The sequence below is a fragment of the Patiria miniata genome, unplaced genomic scaffold, assembly GCF_015706575.1.
Source record: "Patiria miniata isolate m_02_andy unplaced genomic scaffold, ASM1570657v1 HiC_scaffold_12, whole genome shotgun sequence".
Taxonomy (NCBI): Eukaryota; Metazoa; Echinodermata; class Asteroidea; order Valvatida; family Asterinidae; genus Patiria; species Patiria miniata.
Genome location: NW_024037050.1, coordinates 2,349,107 through 2,365,002, shown reverse-complemented (window position 1 = coordinate 2,365,002; position 15,896 = coordinate 2,349,107). Strand labels below are relative to the sequence as shown.

General features: G+C 43.2%; 1 protein-coding gene across 2 annotated transcripts; it reads right to left on the bottom strand.

Moving 5' to 3' along the window:
- Nucleotides 1–766: 766 nt before the first annotated feature.
- Nucleotides 767–9,896, bottom strand: LOC119745206 (cytochrome P450 2J6-like). 2 transcript variants are annotated; one of them, XM_038221432.1, is made up of 9 exons: nt 9,623–9,896; nt 9,392–9,479; nt 7,450–7,669; nt 5,335–5,480; nt 4,413–4,665; nt 3,887–4,115; nt 2,762–3,078; nt 2,480–2,637; nt 767–1,683 (listed from the first exon to the last, which is right to left on the bottom strand). In XM_038221432.1, the coding sequence occupies exons 3-9, from the start codon at nt 7,659–7,661 to the stop codon at nt 1,502–1,504; spliced, it is 1,497 nt and encodes a 498-aa protein (XP_038077360.1). In that variant the 5' UTR covers nt 7,662–7,669; nt 9,392–9,479; nt 9,623–9,896; the 3' UTR covers nt 767–1,501. The 2 variants fall into 2 exon arrangements, with proteins under 2 accessions (XP_038077360.1, XP_038077368.1); XM_038221440.1 differs by lacking the exon at nt 7,450–7,669 and having other exon boundaries at nt 9,623–9,889.
- Nucleotides 9,897–15,896: the final 6,000 nt, after the last annotated feature.

Below are 15,896 nucleotides of genomic sequence, written 5' to 3'. Positions count from 1 at the left end.
AACCGTAATTTTATTAAGCCTGCCCGCTCTGATGGAAGCCCCAAAACAGGGAATTGATCCTCGACTATATTTACGCAATTCCACCGTTTGTTTAAAAGCCAAATGGTCTCCTTTTTCCAAAAAAAGTTGTGGGACACTATTCATGCCAATCATGAGCTCGCGTAGAAATTCTCACTGTGCACGATCAAAGGCGACTTAATTGCGTCCTCTGTCGTTCTAATCGCGCCGGTCGGATATCGCTGTTATAATCGCTGTTGGATAATAACGTTATCGGCACTTCTTGTGGGTCGGGCCAAACGAGTTTTATTCTTGACTATTTACACGTATACTGAGTACACCGCCCAAAAAGCTCAACAAAAGCAATACATTTGAACCCTTCTAGCTTTTCATATCAACATTTGGGCGGAATTGTTGGTTTAGGAAATGTTGAAATTCAATGGAAAATAAAATTTTCAAATGATCCACAAAGGGAAACTGATTAGGTGAATGTTTTGAAAAGCTGAAACAAAGAAATTGACTGCAGTGGAGCGGGGTTTGAACCTGCGACCTTCAGATTACCGTTCCAGTCCTCTACCATCTGAGCTATCCAGCCCGTCAAATGTAAATTTCCATAATCTATATTGTTCCAAAGGTTAGACCAGATATTCCTCCCATGTTTTCACATGGATTAGTCACGTCTAAATCTCTGACTGACACAAATCACTTTCATGATATGCACCCGTACCTGCGGAATACAGGCAGAAAAAAATTCTAAATAACGCACCGCTAAAATATCGTAGGAGTAAAGAAGTCTTTTAATCTCAATTCGCCTTCAATAGTCGAAACAGAAAACAAAATTCAACGGGTAAATTTAATAACGAACTTCTTGCATATCACATTTAAAATGCCAATTCGCCTTCAATAGTCGAAACAGAAAACAAAATTTCAACGGGTAAATTTAATAACCAACTTCTTGCATATCACATTTAAAATGCCATTTTATATTATGTCCATGAACATGTAAGCAAGGGCGGATCCAGAACACAAATTTAAGACTAAGGCCAAGGTTTAACCCTCAAGGCCATGGCCCTGTTATATAAAATGACTTCTAATATAAAACCAGCCGCATCATCACGAATCGCAGGTATCAAAAGGTCCATTCGATGAATTATAAGAAACACAATTTGTACAACTTTCTACTCCTCTTAAATTATATAAAAAAAAAATGACATCCCATTTGGGTTAATTTTATTGAAAAGTGCAAGTTTTAAAACATTTGAAAAACTTCCCATGCTTTGCGTGACAAAATAATGAGGGTGATGTTGCTGTGATGTCATTTCAGGAAGACACTGTTCATTTGGGGGTTTCTGTTCAAAGTTTCTGTTCAAATTGCATTCAAGGCACTACCTCACTGATTTATGGTATATACCACACAATTTCAGTCGAGTATCGGGTACACGGTTATCCGTCCCAACGGTACAATAGGCCTAATCAGAACAATGTTGTACTTATTATAGCAGTCTCACGACCGTGACATGGCACAAACTTGGAAGTTCACAGGTGACCAGGTGCCACCGCTGATTCCGTTGAGTGACAAGGGAGGAGCATCCTCGGGTTTCTTGAAGGTGAAGTGATGCAGGAGACGGGTGAAGAAGATGAAGAGCTCCATCCTGGCCAAGTGCTCTCCGAGACAGATGCGCCGGCCTACAAAGATGAAGTCACACAATAAATAATGACTCCAAGTATCCACACGCAGCCTTTTCATTAAAAGAGAAAAGGGTCTCAACATTCCCAATCACATGCGTCCATAATTATTGACATAATTATTTACTTCATTAAGCTAGACCGGTGTCACATGGTACATGTATTTGGACTGCTGTATATGTTGGTCTCTTCATACCACAGCAGTTTCACACGTGAGCGCCACTGGGCGCGTTCAATTAGGCACAAAAAAAGTCGGTCTCTGGTCAGCGCGCGTAGCTCCAACAGCGCCCTCTTTTGCCGCACCTCCTCAAATTTTTGTACCAAGGAGCACCAAGGAATGGAAATTGCACCAAGGCAAATGATCGAGTGCACCAAGGCAAATTATGGAAGAAACCAATGTACATGAGAACACAAGAAAAACAAAATAGTACCCCACCTTGTCTGTACAATCCAAGCTTGAAAAAAAAAATAACGCGTCGCCGCATCAATTCCGGAATTTTGGTCTGACCAGAGACCGAGTATTTTTTTTGGCCTTCGCTTCCCCGTTCTTACACGGGGTTACATGAGGCTAAACGAACTTTGGTCTGACCAGAGACCGAGTATATATTTTTGGCCTTCGCTTCCCCGTTCTTACACGGGGCTACATGAGGCTAAACGAACGCTGCGGTATGAAGCAGTATGAAGCTTTCGGGTATGAAGAAATCTTGAGCTGTACGTGGCTTTTCAATAGAAAGGCTCTGGGCACATGAAGACAAGTTCTTCGCAACAATTCAACCGCAATACATTTCTTTCTCACCTATTCCAAACGGGTTGAGCTCCTCACGACTGACTAGCTTGCCGTCTGGGTCCAGGAATCGCTCCGGTCGAAATGCCGTTGGATCTTCCCATATCGTAGGGTCGAAGTGGTCATACCACAGGTTGGAGACAAGAATGGTGCCCTTTGGTACGTCATATCTGAAACGATAATTCGTACACTCATTTGTGGTCCATCTCTTTCCAACACTATACTTGACAGGGACAGTTGGGACCAACTCATCACGAAGTGAATGAACAAAATGATTGAATGAATTATACCTACCCCAGTATCTTGGTGTCCTCACTACAAGAATGCGGGACTGCGAGGGGCGCTATGGTGGCTACCCGCTGTAGCTCGCAGATCACTGCCTCCGTGTACGGAAGCTGCGGCTTGTCGCTCACCCTCGGGAACCGATTGCGTCCGGTGACGTCATCCAGTTCTCTCTGCACCCGGGTCTGCACCTCTGGGTTTAGCATCATGTAGAGAAGCATCCAGCGGAGAGTGGTCGTCGTAGTCTCGCTCCCAGCGAAGAAAAGGTCCCCGACCACATTCATCAGATTCTCGTCAAGGAACACAGACGATGATGAGCCCTGTTGTTCCTTCAATTCAATTCAATTCAATTCAAAGGAAAGGTATTGAGCCTGGTCGTTTGACGTCAAAGTATCACGATATTCATTCGGGTTTCCCATGATCGGGAACGGGGCGGGGACGTCTCTATAGTCCGACATCCCATTGCATTGGTCCGACGTCCAATTGGTCCGACATTCCATTGGTTCGACGGGGCATTGGTCCGAAGTCCCATTGGTCCGACGGTTTATAGGGTTAGGGTCATTCAACCTGAACCAGTGGAACGTCGGACCAATGGGACGTCGGACATGGGACGTCGGACCAATGGGACGTCGAACCAATGGGACGTCGGACTATAGAAATGTAACCATCGGGCACCATGCAGTTGACAAGTATCTGGTTAGCGCCTTGTCGAGCGTTGTAAACTGTAGACTTATTTTCATGTATAAAATTGCCGTGAATTCTTTGTCATTTCATAATGGTCACTGTACCCGAGCCGTGTACGGTTCGAACCTACCCAGCACTGTGTTCGCTCCGCGCTTTTCTCACATGCAGTTTTTGCCATCCATCACATTTTTGAAGGCTTGCTTATACTGCCTATATGCTGCATGCGGTGCTATACGGTATTTGCATGCTACAATGGCAACGCTGACTTTCCAGTACCTGGACGTAGCGCGGCCGGGTCATTGTGTGTCAAGGCGAGAACCATATGAAAGGTATGTTAACAACTAAAACTATACAGATTAGCAATTAATTAGTACTTAACCCATAATGTATAACCCCCAAACGGTCCGGATGCTAATTCCTGTGCCGACCTATGCCATTTATTTTCTCCTTTACCTCTTTCTTCTTTAGGAAGGCATCGATGAAGTCTCGAAGGTCCTGAGAGTCGTAGTCTCGATTGTGCTCCCGAACCATGGAGCTGATCGTGTTGTACGACTGCCGGACAGACGCTACGTACTTGCTCACGAACGGCAGGAAGGTGAGCCGCGAGATGAACCACGAGAATTCGAGGGCGCCCCCGGTGCCGGCTCCCTCAGCGATGTCATCGTTGCATTTGAGGAGACGCCTGAAAGGTGCAGACAAGTAAATAAGATCTTACATATAGTCACCAATGGTAAATACGCCAACTTCAAAAAAGTATTGTGATTTCTCAGTAAAAAGGAAATATCCGAGTAATCGCGAGCATTTCCGAGTGTCAACAAAAACGCATTCGGAAAACTTCGATCACTTTCGGAAACAGGCAGCTGGGGTCAGGATTGTGTCCATTTTGGTCACATGGATATTATTACGTGCGCCTAGCCGAAATTGTGATAATTTTTTTGTCGGAATAGTCAGACATCTTGTTATCCGGGACCCAGACTACCTGAAGACCGCGTCGGTGTACTGGAACCGACGACCGAAGACGGCTGAGCAGATGACGTTGGACACGGCGTTGGCTATGGAGTGCCGAGGGTTGAACGCTGTTCCTTCGTGCTTCTTCCACTCCTCCATCAAGAACTCTGCCTCCGTGGCGATGTTGTCCTCGAAGATCGACTTGCCCACGCCCAGCCCCCTCAAGACGGTCAAGGCGAACCTCCGTAGCTCCGTCCAAGTGTCTCCAGATGAAGTGATCACACCTGCGAGCACGATAAAAATGCATGTGAAGTCTCCTCCACCTCCTCTTTTGTTTAGTTTTTGTTATAAAGCTAAACAAATTTCATAAGCTAATAGTTTTATTAAGATAAGAATGTTTGACTAAGCTAAGAATTTGCCATGTGAGTTAATCTATAAAGAGGTTTTTTTGGCTGTTAACTTAGAATTATGGTCACCAGATTTGTAATCAATTGTCAAACGAAGGAGGGCGCGCAGCAAACGTATGTGTCCCACAGGGGTTTACGAAAAATAGCCTGGGTCATAAACGTCACCGTGTGCCATATTACCACTCCCATCACAATGTATTAGTATATACAAATCTTGCTTAACTTTGCTTTGTTTTATTATAAATATACGATGGGAGTCCCGTACCATATTCGAATCGAGAGATTTTGAACCAGCGCGAAGCTACAATCCCGGACAAATCTCGCTGGGCCCCCAACCCCAGCCCCACTCAATGTTGTCTCTCATTGCGCGGTGTGTGCTCCATCAGCTGGAGAGAACAACATTGACCAGGGGAGCGGGGGAGTGGGTGACCGTGGCAGGCTCAGGAAGTGTCCCAACCATTTTGGCTGGGATTGTAGCTTCAAACGCATAATACAGTACACAGTGGCCAATAATGAGTTTCGTTTCCAGATTTTTAAAAATCTTACCCACACCAGGCCGAACCTTCTCGCTGGTGTACAGCCGGGGTCTGGCGCTGAGCTGCTGCTGACTGAAGGCCTCTTTTATGGTGTCGTAGCCGTGCAAGACCACCACCAAATGTCCCGCCAAATTCATGCTGATGACATTGCCGTATCTGTCAATTGACCATTATGTTGTTCATATTTAGTTATTCAAGTTTGTTTGAAGACTATCTTTCATCGCTCGCAAGGTGGGCTATTAAAGACAAGTCCTGATAGTCTGGTTCCCAGACCAAAAGATTCCGACTATTCCTGATAAATCTTAGGTCAGGTAGCCTCCGGTAATACAATGTATTACAATTTACATCACGTGACTAAAACGGGAGGAATTCCTCCTTTTTCCGAAACTGTCCGAAGTTTACCGAATTCATTTCGTCGACAATCGGATAGTGTCCGAGTATTTCCGAGTATAATATAGGTTTAATTAACTGCTAATTGCTTATTAAAAACTTTAAAAAACTAGTTGATAATTAATACCCATTGCTTTTATTTAGAAAACTTGAAATTCAACGACGATTTTGCACTCGGATCGTATGCGAGGGGCGAACTTTTTGCTGCGTCATGCACTAGTTTGAATTTGACGACCGTTACCGGCATTTTCCAAAACGCGGCGTGGTCTCAATTCGGCTCCGCCTGCTAACAGTGCTGTTTGGGTGTCCAACTTTGAAGATTCCAGGTTAAAATTAGTCAATGTTTTTTTACAGAAGTATTAAACTGTATATCATAACTGTATGATATATGAAGCAAGTGATTTATTTTTAAAAAAATTATCAGAACATTAAAAGCTTTATGTGATAAAGCGAATTCGGAAACGAAGTCGAGCTTTGAAAAAGGGCCGTCAATGTCGTCATGATTATTTTTAGCCACGGAGGCTGCCTGACCTACAATTTAGACGTGTAGACGTCGGGGGAAATTGTCAGGTCGGGGAACCAGACTAAAGTCCTGACACATGATCACTCACTCACGCGGCCCCTTTATTCAGTTGTAGAAACCTTTGTGCATGTTGTTATAATTATACCAAGCAAAATTCGGTCCCGTGTCTGAACAAGGGCAAGCACAATATGCCTTCGCCATTGAAGGGGGTCTCCGTGATAAAATTGAAAGCATGCTCGGATTGTCTATGGCCTCAGTGCACAAGTAGCCCTTCAACGGTCAGAAAAGGACAGTTGGGGAGGACCTATAGACAGGTTCCCGGTCTATCCAATGCGTATGTCAAATGATCCAAAGTTATTGGGGCGGGGATTAGTCTGGCTAACATAGATATTCATTCTTCTGATATCTATGGTGGCTATAGCCTTGGCAAATTCAGGATGTCGTGCGTACTTCGCGCGCATACCAGTATAGTATACGCATACGATGTGAGTCCCGTCCACGGCATAAACATACTTGGACTTTTTTGTACTGTGCACAAAATGTTTCGACTGGTAACTTTTATTGAGGCTGTCCGATTATTCATGTCAGTGTTAAGATCATCTACCCAGGGAGCTGTATAGCCATAAATTAATTGTTGCATAAAATTACATAACACAAAATCAAATAGGCCTATGATGGTTGTTTCAAACAAAATCCTGGTTTCAAGTGTGCTATACTATTTCGTCTTCCAATCAAGCTCAGAAAGCTGAGCTCAGTCAAGTGGATGGAATGTACATGTACCTCTGTGGACAAACAGGTTTCGTAAATTAAATATTCAAACTTCTATATTTTAGAATCAGAGATAAAATATGCAATTGCAATGATTTTCCCCGTCACTTATTATTATGGCTACTAATAAACAGTTTAAATTATCAAAATGAAGTACATTGTAAACAATTTCCCTAACCCTCGAAGGTTCATTCGGATTACGCGCAGAACCGCATGTTGACGGAGTTGTTGAACATGATTAGGGTTCATTATTAACTGGCGATAATAGTTCCATTCCAATTATACGAACGATTACATTTTCAAGCAATCATGATACTTTTTAGTTAAAAAGGCTTTTTAAAAAAATCAGTGAAACCTTTTTTAGTAAAATGTTTTTACTTAAACTAGGTCTATCGCACAAGAATGACAGAGGATAATGACGAGTCACGAGCTAGTAGTACGTACCTTGAGGCCAGCTTTGATAACGCTACATGCGGATCGTCTCCCGAAAAGGCGAGTTGAGGAAGATAGCCCAGCAACGGCCAGCCACTGGGTCCCGGGGGGAGATTCCACCGGCGCCCGCCACGCAGATACCGGAACAACAGTACAAACACGACAACTCCGAGAAGTGCTGACCGTGTGTCGAGCAGCCATCGGCCGTCCAAAAGCTCCATCATCCCCGCGACAACAGTTGACAAAAGCAGCGGGTGCTCGAGTCAATGAGGACTAACTATAGTAACTTCTTCTAAAATATGCGCATATACGGCTAGCCTTAACTCCGTCAATAGCTCACGTGAATATGGAGTGTTTTTTTTTTTAACTGATAGACCTACAATGTTTTGTAGGTCTACCGTCTATCATGGCCTACAACACCACAGTTCAGCGGCACTTTATACACTGTACGTTTCTACATCACTGTTTGGCAGAACACACAACACAAACGAGCTTTTATATTATCGATCGAAAGGCCATCGAACATCGATTGTGTAGTTAGTCTAGTCTTGATTCAAGCCTGGATTAAACTTATATTTACAAAAGGTTCCTGGAGAAATCGTTGAGTCTGAGAATCTTACAGTTCTGCATAGCATACACATTCTCTCTATATATATATACCATAGTTCGTCCATGGGTAAACTGAGCTTGGCGAAAATTTGGATACGCAATTCTGTTAAAAAATATGTGATTTCAAGAAGAAAAGGATCGGTGCGGCAATTAGAATGTAGTCCGCTGGACTTAATATTTTTTTGTGTGACTGACCTGATTCGGCCAATCTGAGATTTTCCCTACACCTGGTTAAGGGCTGAGCGATCACAACGGATTTTTTTTTCAATAAACCTTTATCATGCTGCCACCATTTCAGTCATGTTCCCTTGTATCCAATAGCAGTACCGAATGATAATGATTTTTGTGCAAAAAGGAACCAGACTATTTCTCCTTCCAGCCTCGCTTTGATTACGTTGATTTGAATGGGAAAAAAATCAAGATAGCCGCAACATGATAATGGTCTATTAGCAACATCCGTTGACAAAAAATATATGAATCGTACATGTTACCAGTACAGTGGCTGACAAATCAGTTCTTTTTGAAACTTTTGCCCAGGTCAACTGGGACTCGATCCATATCTGTCACCGGATTTAGGCATGGATCAAGTTTTTTCGAAACCTTTAAGGACTTTATGTTCGCTGCCATTGCTGATATTTAAAATTCAAGGAGGCTAATTTGCCATTTATAATATCACCGATCTAGAAGCTCACAGACGGACGCCGTCCTGGCCATTGCTCCACCTGGTTTTTCACAGCAGCATTTTATATACGGTATAAGAATTTATACATCAGTATAAGTGATCTTTGTTCAAGTGGCGCTGACATGGGAAATAGCAAACGGGGATCGCTCAAAGAGAATACGGCTTTTTATTATAATTCAATTGAGAGTAATCCTGAAAAAGGGGGTGAGCTAGGTTAGATGAAAAAAGGCTTATTATGTTGCTAGGAGGAAGTAGCTTGACTAAAGTATGGGTTTCCGCGTCCGCTCAGATGTAGGCCTAGGCTACACAAACGAGGTTTTCTAACATATTTTCCATGTAAGACATCCGATGGACTTCTTATTACCAAGAGCTTTGATATATGGCCAGTGAGCAATATGCTCTTTTGTCGTCGATCACCTTGCGAATGTATAAACCTACCATATTGATTCGTCTGAATTTTGAACAGGGCTGTGTCCATGTATAAAACCCATTTTGTTTCACGCACAAAACTATATGTAGCAACACAACTGCTCACGAACCGGGCCTAAATGTTGTTATACATGTAATTACTGTAATACTGAATGAACTCAGATATGTAGAATTACGAAAATCAACGCCTGAACAGTCGTTTCTTTGTAAATGACACAAGAATTGTGAACTTACTTTCACCTCACGTTTACCCGACTTCCTGTAGTGAGCCAGCCAGCGGAAACGAGTGGTAAAGACGTCTGTAGTTAGTCTAGGGCGGATCCTGGAGGGGGAGGTGAGAGTGAAGACGACTGTTTTAAAATTAATGCTCAAAAGCATCCCATTTCTTCTTGAAGGATTTGTGTTATAAAGAAAAATAACATGGAATAGAGAGCGCTCCTAGCGTCGAATGAGATCTAGTCTTACCCGAATGATAAGCCTGTGTTGTTTTTTATTCTCGCCAAGCCTGATGACTGCAAAATGGTATGTATGTATGCGGCCGAAGCGTATGATGTTAAGAAGAGGCGCCTTACTACTGCAGATAGAGTCTTGTCCAAGAAGATGGCCGAGCTGTCTATGTTCTAGATAAGCGGGCGCATTAAGGAACCATTCAGGGTTGAGGCCTCATGTTGATCTTTTCTGCTTTCTGAAAGGCGTAGTTTTGCTGGAATGACCTTCTGGAATGAAAGAGAATTACTGCAACAATAAGGTACAAAGAAGCTACAGCGAGGGGAGATGTGGCCGGGCTACGTGACAAAAGAATTGAATAAATAACAGTATTGATTTTTTTCTTCTAATAGGCCCCCCTAAGTCTTGATCCAGATTTTCTTTATATGCAGCCTAGTAATGCAGCGCGGTCAAGCAGCCGCGGGAGTAGAGGTCGCTGTCAACATTCATCGGATGAATTTGCTCGTCTCTGCCGCCCCTCTATCTCGAACAGGGCGATGGGGGCGAGCTAATCTGATGAATTACGTCCCTTTTATAGCGCCCTCTACCACCACAGCGGCTGTGGCCACACTTGCCGGGGACTGGCTGCACATGCACTTAGGGGAACCAGGGAGCGGGCGAACAAACTACAAAATTTCAGGTCTTGGTCCGAAACCGGGGCAAAGTACAGCCCGGTCTGCAGTTTGTGAACAAGATAGCGCCTAATCTGATAACGCCTATTGGCATACCCTCACGTAGAAGGGCAGCTGATAGTACCTGCATAAAACTTGACATTGTGGGCGAGTGTTTGGTTAGCAGGCTTACACGACAATACTCAGATAGTATTGTGTTCCTGATAATGATCATTGTGCGAAAGGATGGCTGAGATTAGAATACTAACAGGTATAAGACCAGACGCGCCCTGAAAGGCAAAAATTCTGAGTCTAGTCCGTGTGTATAGTGTTGAGTTTGTTCCTGTAACCTAAAATTGTGTACACTCTGTATTTGTTTACTGACTCGTGCGAGATACATCCTAGTCTTACATTTCTTAAGAATCGAAACGAGTAGTGTGCCAAAATAAATGACCAGGACGGGTACAACATTTCTATTTCGCATTCTCTTGACCGCATCTGCCCACAAGAAATTGCAACTCGTCTACTCATTAAAGCCAGTAGGCGTTTAGGCGTCTTTTAAAAAAGTCTGTTTGAGTCTGTTGTGTATTTGCGTATTTTTATGTCCGTATAGGACAAAACGCTTAATAGAAGTACATCTCGAGGTCTCAAAATGCCACTCTCGAGAACCCCCCCCCCAATGTTTTCAGTATTTTTGGTGGAAACAAGGTTTGTGGAAATGTGAAAAAAAATATCAAACACGATTCCATATTAATGTTTATAAGACCAGACAAACGCGCCCTGAAAAACACAAATTCGGAGTCTAGTCCGTGTGTGTGGGTTGCGTGCACAAGTACCCCTTCATCGGCCAGTAAAGGAGAGTTGGGGGAGACCTAGACTGGTTCCCGGTCCATCCACTGCGTATTTCGAACGATCCAAAGTTATCGGGGGCGGGGATTAGTCTGGGAGCTTTTGCACATTCAGGAAGTCGTGCGCACTTCGCGCTCGAACCAGTACAGTACGCACACGCTGTGTGTCCCGTCAACGGGGCTCTCAAAAGTGGTAAAAACGCGCCCTCGAAGTAGTGTTGAGTTTGCTACTCTAGTCTGCATACGATTCCATATATGTTGATAAACTATTAAAAATGATTGTCTTGCGAAGCTGTTTGTGATCTGTTTCATTACACAGGAAATGTTAATCATTAATGGTCCCTGCTGTCAAAGGTGAAATAATACAGGAATGTCTTCGTCCTATGAAAGCACCCACCATTAGCAACGCAGGGGTTTGCCTTTTGGACACATTCGATTGACACTTGTGACAGTTCTGTTTCAGGTGTTGAATGTGCCTTTGCCAGCTGTAACAGCCGGCATTCAGTTGCCCCGATACGGTGGACAAACCCCCTGTATTCACCGAAGATAAATTGCTTGTGTGTTTCAGGTCCTGGGGGTCGTGACGGGTCGGGCCTATAGGCCTACCGTCAGCAGCTCACAAAGAACTTTTCAAGTGCACCCTTTTTTTGGTATGGCTGACGGCAACAAGTCACGGAAAATGAAATAGATCCAAGCCTATCTATGTACACAACGCCTTGTTTGAATTGTTTTTGCTGTTTCAATTCCTGCCTTAAAAATCTGATCAAATACGGTATTGAAGAATCAGATATTTCCTCGGCATTTCTGATAAGCCCGCTGCATGCACGTCTTTCTTCTCAACGCTGTCCGGTGATTATTTGTCCAACCGCGGTGCACCGGGTGCCCTGACGCTACCCTCCCCAGACCAGACCAGCCGTCGCCACGTCGCACCGCACCCGTGCAACACGCTCCCTGTTTCAGACAAATAAAGGGGGACCCCCAAAATGCAACCCTAAAACATTTGCATTAACAAAAAGGGATCTGTGGATTTTTATGTTTTTTGAATCAGATTAAAGTTGAGAGCTTTTTCTTTCAAATATTGAAAAAGAAAATCATGTTTTTTTCGCACAGCCGTAACTGTCAACCAATGTATATGAAGCGACCTCGCGCGGCAGCTCGTGCCGACATGACAGAATGAACAATCTTTTGCCATGGGTTGCAGAACAGGCTTTTAGCTTCGCGGGGTTTTGAGCAGCGGTGTTTATTGGTGTCATTCTCCATTCTTTCTTCTTCCCTCTTCCTTTCCCCTTCTTTCTCCATTCTTCATTTTCTATTTTGCAGAAAGCACCACGATTTCGCCGAAAAAACTGACTTGGGAGGGGGGGGGTGGTGACACCCGTGCGAATAAGCGAAGATAATGAAATAAAAGTTAACTGATATCATATCGAAGTTGCTCCTTATTATTATTATTAGTCCAGAAATGGTACAAGAAGAGAGTATAGTCCAAACACTGATGATATTTTACGGTTTACCCTCAGAAAAGTTGCTCGAGACAATGGGACGCATTTACATCGTAGCTATATCCAATCCTGGGGTCTAAGGTTGAGACAATTTTGTGGGCAAATCTGAAGGGTTATTACCCTGAGCTAATCGCAAACGACTTTTTATACCCAATACTTAAAAGTTCAAGGTTCGTTCACATGCACGGTGGACAATGCGCTGCCATTATAAAACTGAACAGCAATGATTTAACCATAAAGGCAGCAAGAGCTGATGGCTTATAGGACTACATTCACGCCCCTTGTTTTTTTTCTGATGACGTTACTCAGATCGCCGCTTATTGGTAAAGTTGTCCTGATTTTAAATCAAACTAGGTTTTGCCCTTCAACAACGTTTAAACACTGTATACTCATTGTGTTACCTCCCGAGTGAAAGTTGGAAAAAATCACTCGGGTGGGACTCGAACCTACGACCTCCTGCTTTCTAGTGCAGACGTCTTACCACTCAACCACTGAGCTAACGGGATCGGTTGCCTGGTTCGAATCTGATGTACATAGCAGTGGGTACTGCATAAACTATTATAAGATGCATGGAAATCCATCTTATAATTGTCCTGATTTTGTTTTTACATACCAATATTTTCCTCTCCACTGCTAAGATACATTATGAATCTTATATATGTCAGCTATCAGTTTGCGGTGGCACCATCATCTTTTTAGGTTATCCTGTTGAGTTTTGAGTTTTGACTTTACCTGTTTGACAAATTGAGTCTGAAGAGATACATACCTCTCTCTTCGAACCATTTTGTAACTCACAAGAGATTTATGTTGTCACTGAAAAGTGAAAACATCAAATTATTTTCCACTGTCATTGTAAAGGGGTCCGCGCATAAGTTCGATGCACCGACGCCTCATTAATCCGACAAAATGTCATCCCCCAATCCTCATAAGTCCAACGACCATAGGTCCGACGCCCCATTGGTCCAACACCTGATAAATCCGACGCCTCATAAGTCCGATGCCTCATAAGTCAGAAACATCGTTTGTCCGTTGTCTGAATTATGAGGCGTCGGACTCATGAGGCGTCGGAGGCCGAATCCCCAAGTCCAATGCCTCATAAATCCGACGTCTCAGTTCCAAAATTTCGGACTTATGAGGCCTCGGACTTTAACGATCATACGGCCACATTGTGAAAATGAACAGAGGAAATATTTTCCATCAAGTGGATTTTTGTATTCATTGCCCCAGCTTCACATTTTAATGGTCGTTGAGCTGCGCCCGTAAACTACTACAAAAGGCCCGACATCAGGCAACTTATCTGTGATGAGACTCCGAAGGTCAAACCATTTGCCAGTAAACGGCAATAAATACCAAACACTACACCACATCAAATGTCGAAGAAAAATTATGCAGCAGCTAGAGTACATTATGACTTGCATTACTGTCCTGTCGTAGAGGAGTTATCCATTAACGATAGGCCCTATTACCTCGAATGTTTACCAGGTTAACATTGATGTTTAGCCTCTTGATTTTTGTGCTTGCCAATCATGTTAGTATACAAACCTGTAAGCATGGTTTCCTGTGAGCACAGAATCCTGTAAGCATAGAATCCTTAAAGCTGTAGTCCATCATTTGAAGCTATCCAAAAAGTAACTGACGTAATAATAATTGTTGAAAAACATACTTGGTTGAAAGATAGTAAGGGAACTAAACTCCCTGTGAAATTATTCTTTATGGCATGCTGTCATTTTGAAGAAATAAACGAAAAAAGGTTTTTCCAACGGTGCATCTTAAGACGCACCGTTGGAAATTTCTGTTAGTTGTTCGGGTTTTTTTTTATTCGGCGAAGCGCGCGCAAGCGTTGACACGACGCACACGCGCGTGCGGTTGCTATGATTCGTCGGATGAGTGCGCGACAGCTGCAATCATCGCAGCTGCAATCGGCTCAGTGAGAACGTGTCTCGGACGCTGAATTTAGGCCCAATTCAAAACATGATTCAGCAACTTTTGATTTGAAATTGAGATCCTAGAATGTTGTTTTTCTCGAAATATACAGCTGAAGCTGAGCTGAAACTTCATCAGGTTAGTTGTTCAGTACCCTTCTTTAGATTTTGAACACTTTTGTTGCTTCAAACGAACAAAATGCACAAATTACAAATGATGGACTATATCTTTAATTACGACATTTACGCTTGAGCACGAGCCAAAACCCTTGCTAAGCCGTGAATGTGCTAACCTTTAACGCGGACGTTTGTGCTCTATGCAGAAGCCATGTTTAAAGTGTGTGTTAATTCATAAACAATGATAATGGACAAGAAATCTACCCGGAAGAGGTCACCTCATATTATAGTTGCAGTGCCGAGTTGTAATGACTCGAGTCAATGACTCGACTCGAGTCACACTCGAGTCACACTTTTCTCGACTCGAATGACTCGTCGAGTCACTGCGAGTAAATGACTCAACTCGACTCGAATCCCTCATCAGAATGACTCGACTCGACTTGAAGAAGGCTAAAAAGACTTGAATCCCAAAAATAAACGCAAAACTTTGCGAAAAATATTTGCAATGACTAACGCCGGTGCCGGTTTTTGTCACGTCACGTTAGAATGTTCGCAAATCATATGTACATTTTCACAGGTGGGGTCCCCATTAGTAGAACGGCAATCAACTGGCACACCCCTTTTTATCTTTATTAAGAGTCAAATGTGGTGTCATCACATGTAATGGCCTGAATTTAAAATTGAAAAAAGCCCCCAAAAATGACTTTCTCTCTTATGTTTATTTATTGTATAGTGTTCAAATATTTTTTGACTCGAATTGACTCGAGTTTAATACTTGACGTGACTCGACTCGCCTCGACTTGACTACACACTGTAACTCGACTCGACCTTCTTTACCTAATGACTCGACTCGACACGAGTCACTTCTTTAAATTGACTCTACTCGACTCGAGTCACACATCAGTGACACAAATCAGTGACTCGTTACAACTCTGTCGCAGTGTAAACGTTCCATAGTTAGCAGTGACTCTTGACTTGCTGTATAATCAGAGAGATTGTTCCCCATCGACCTCAGTGGAAAAAACAACAACTCAACCAAAATGTCAGGTTTTATCCGATGAGCATATGAATTCCGTGCACAACGCACGTGTGTGTGCATTGTCAAAACAAACACGATCAATCACCAACTGAATACATTGTGTCAGATGATAAAGGAAATAAATTGTTTGGAATTTTGCCCGAAACATCTCTGCGAGGTACAAATATAGCCGAAGCTTCGCAACAACATCGGACATAATGGGAGCATGCACATTTTA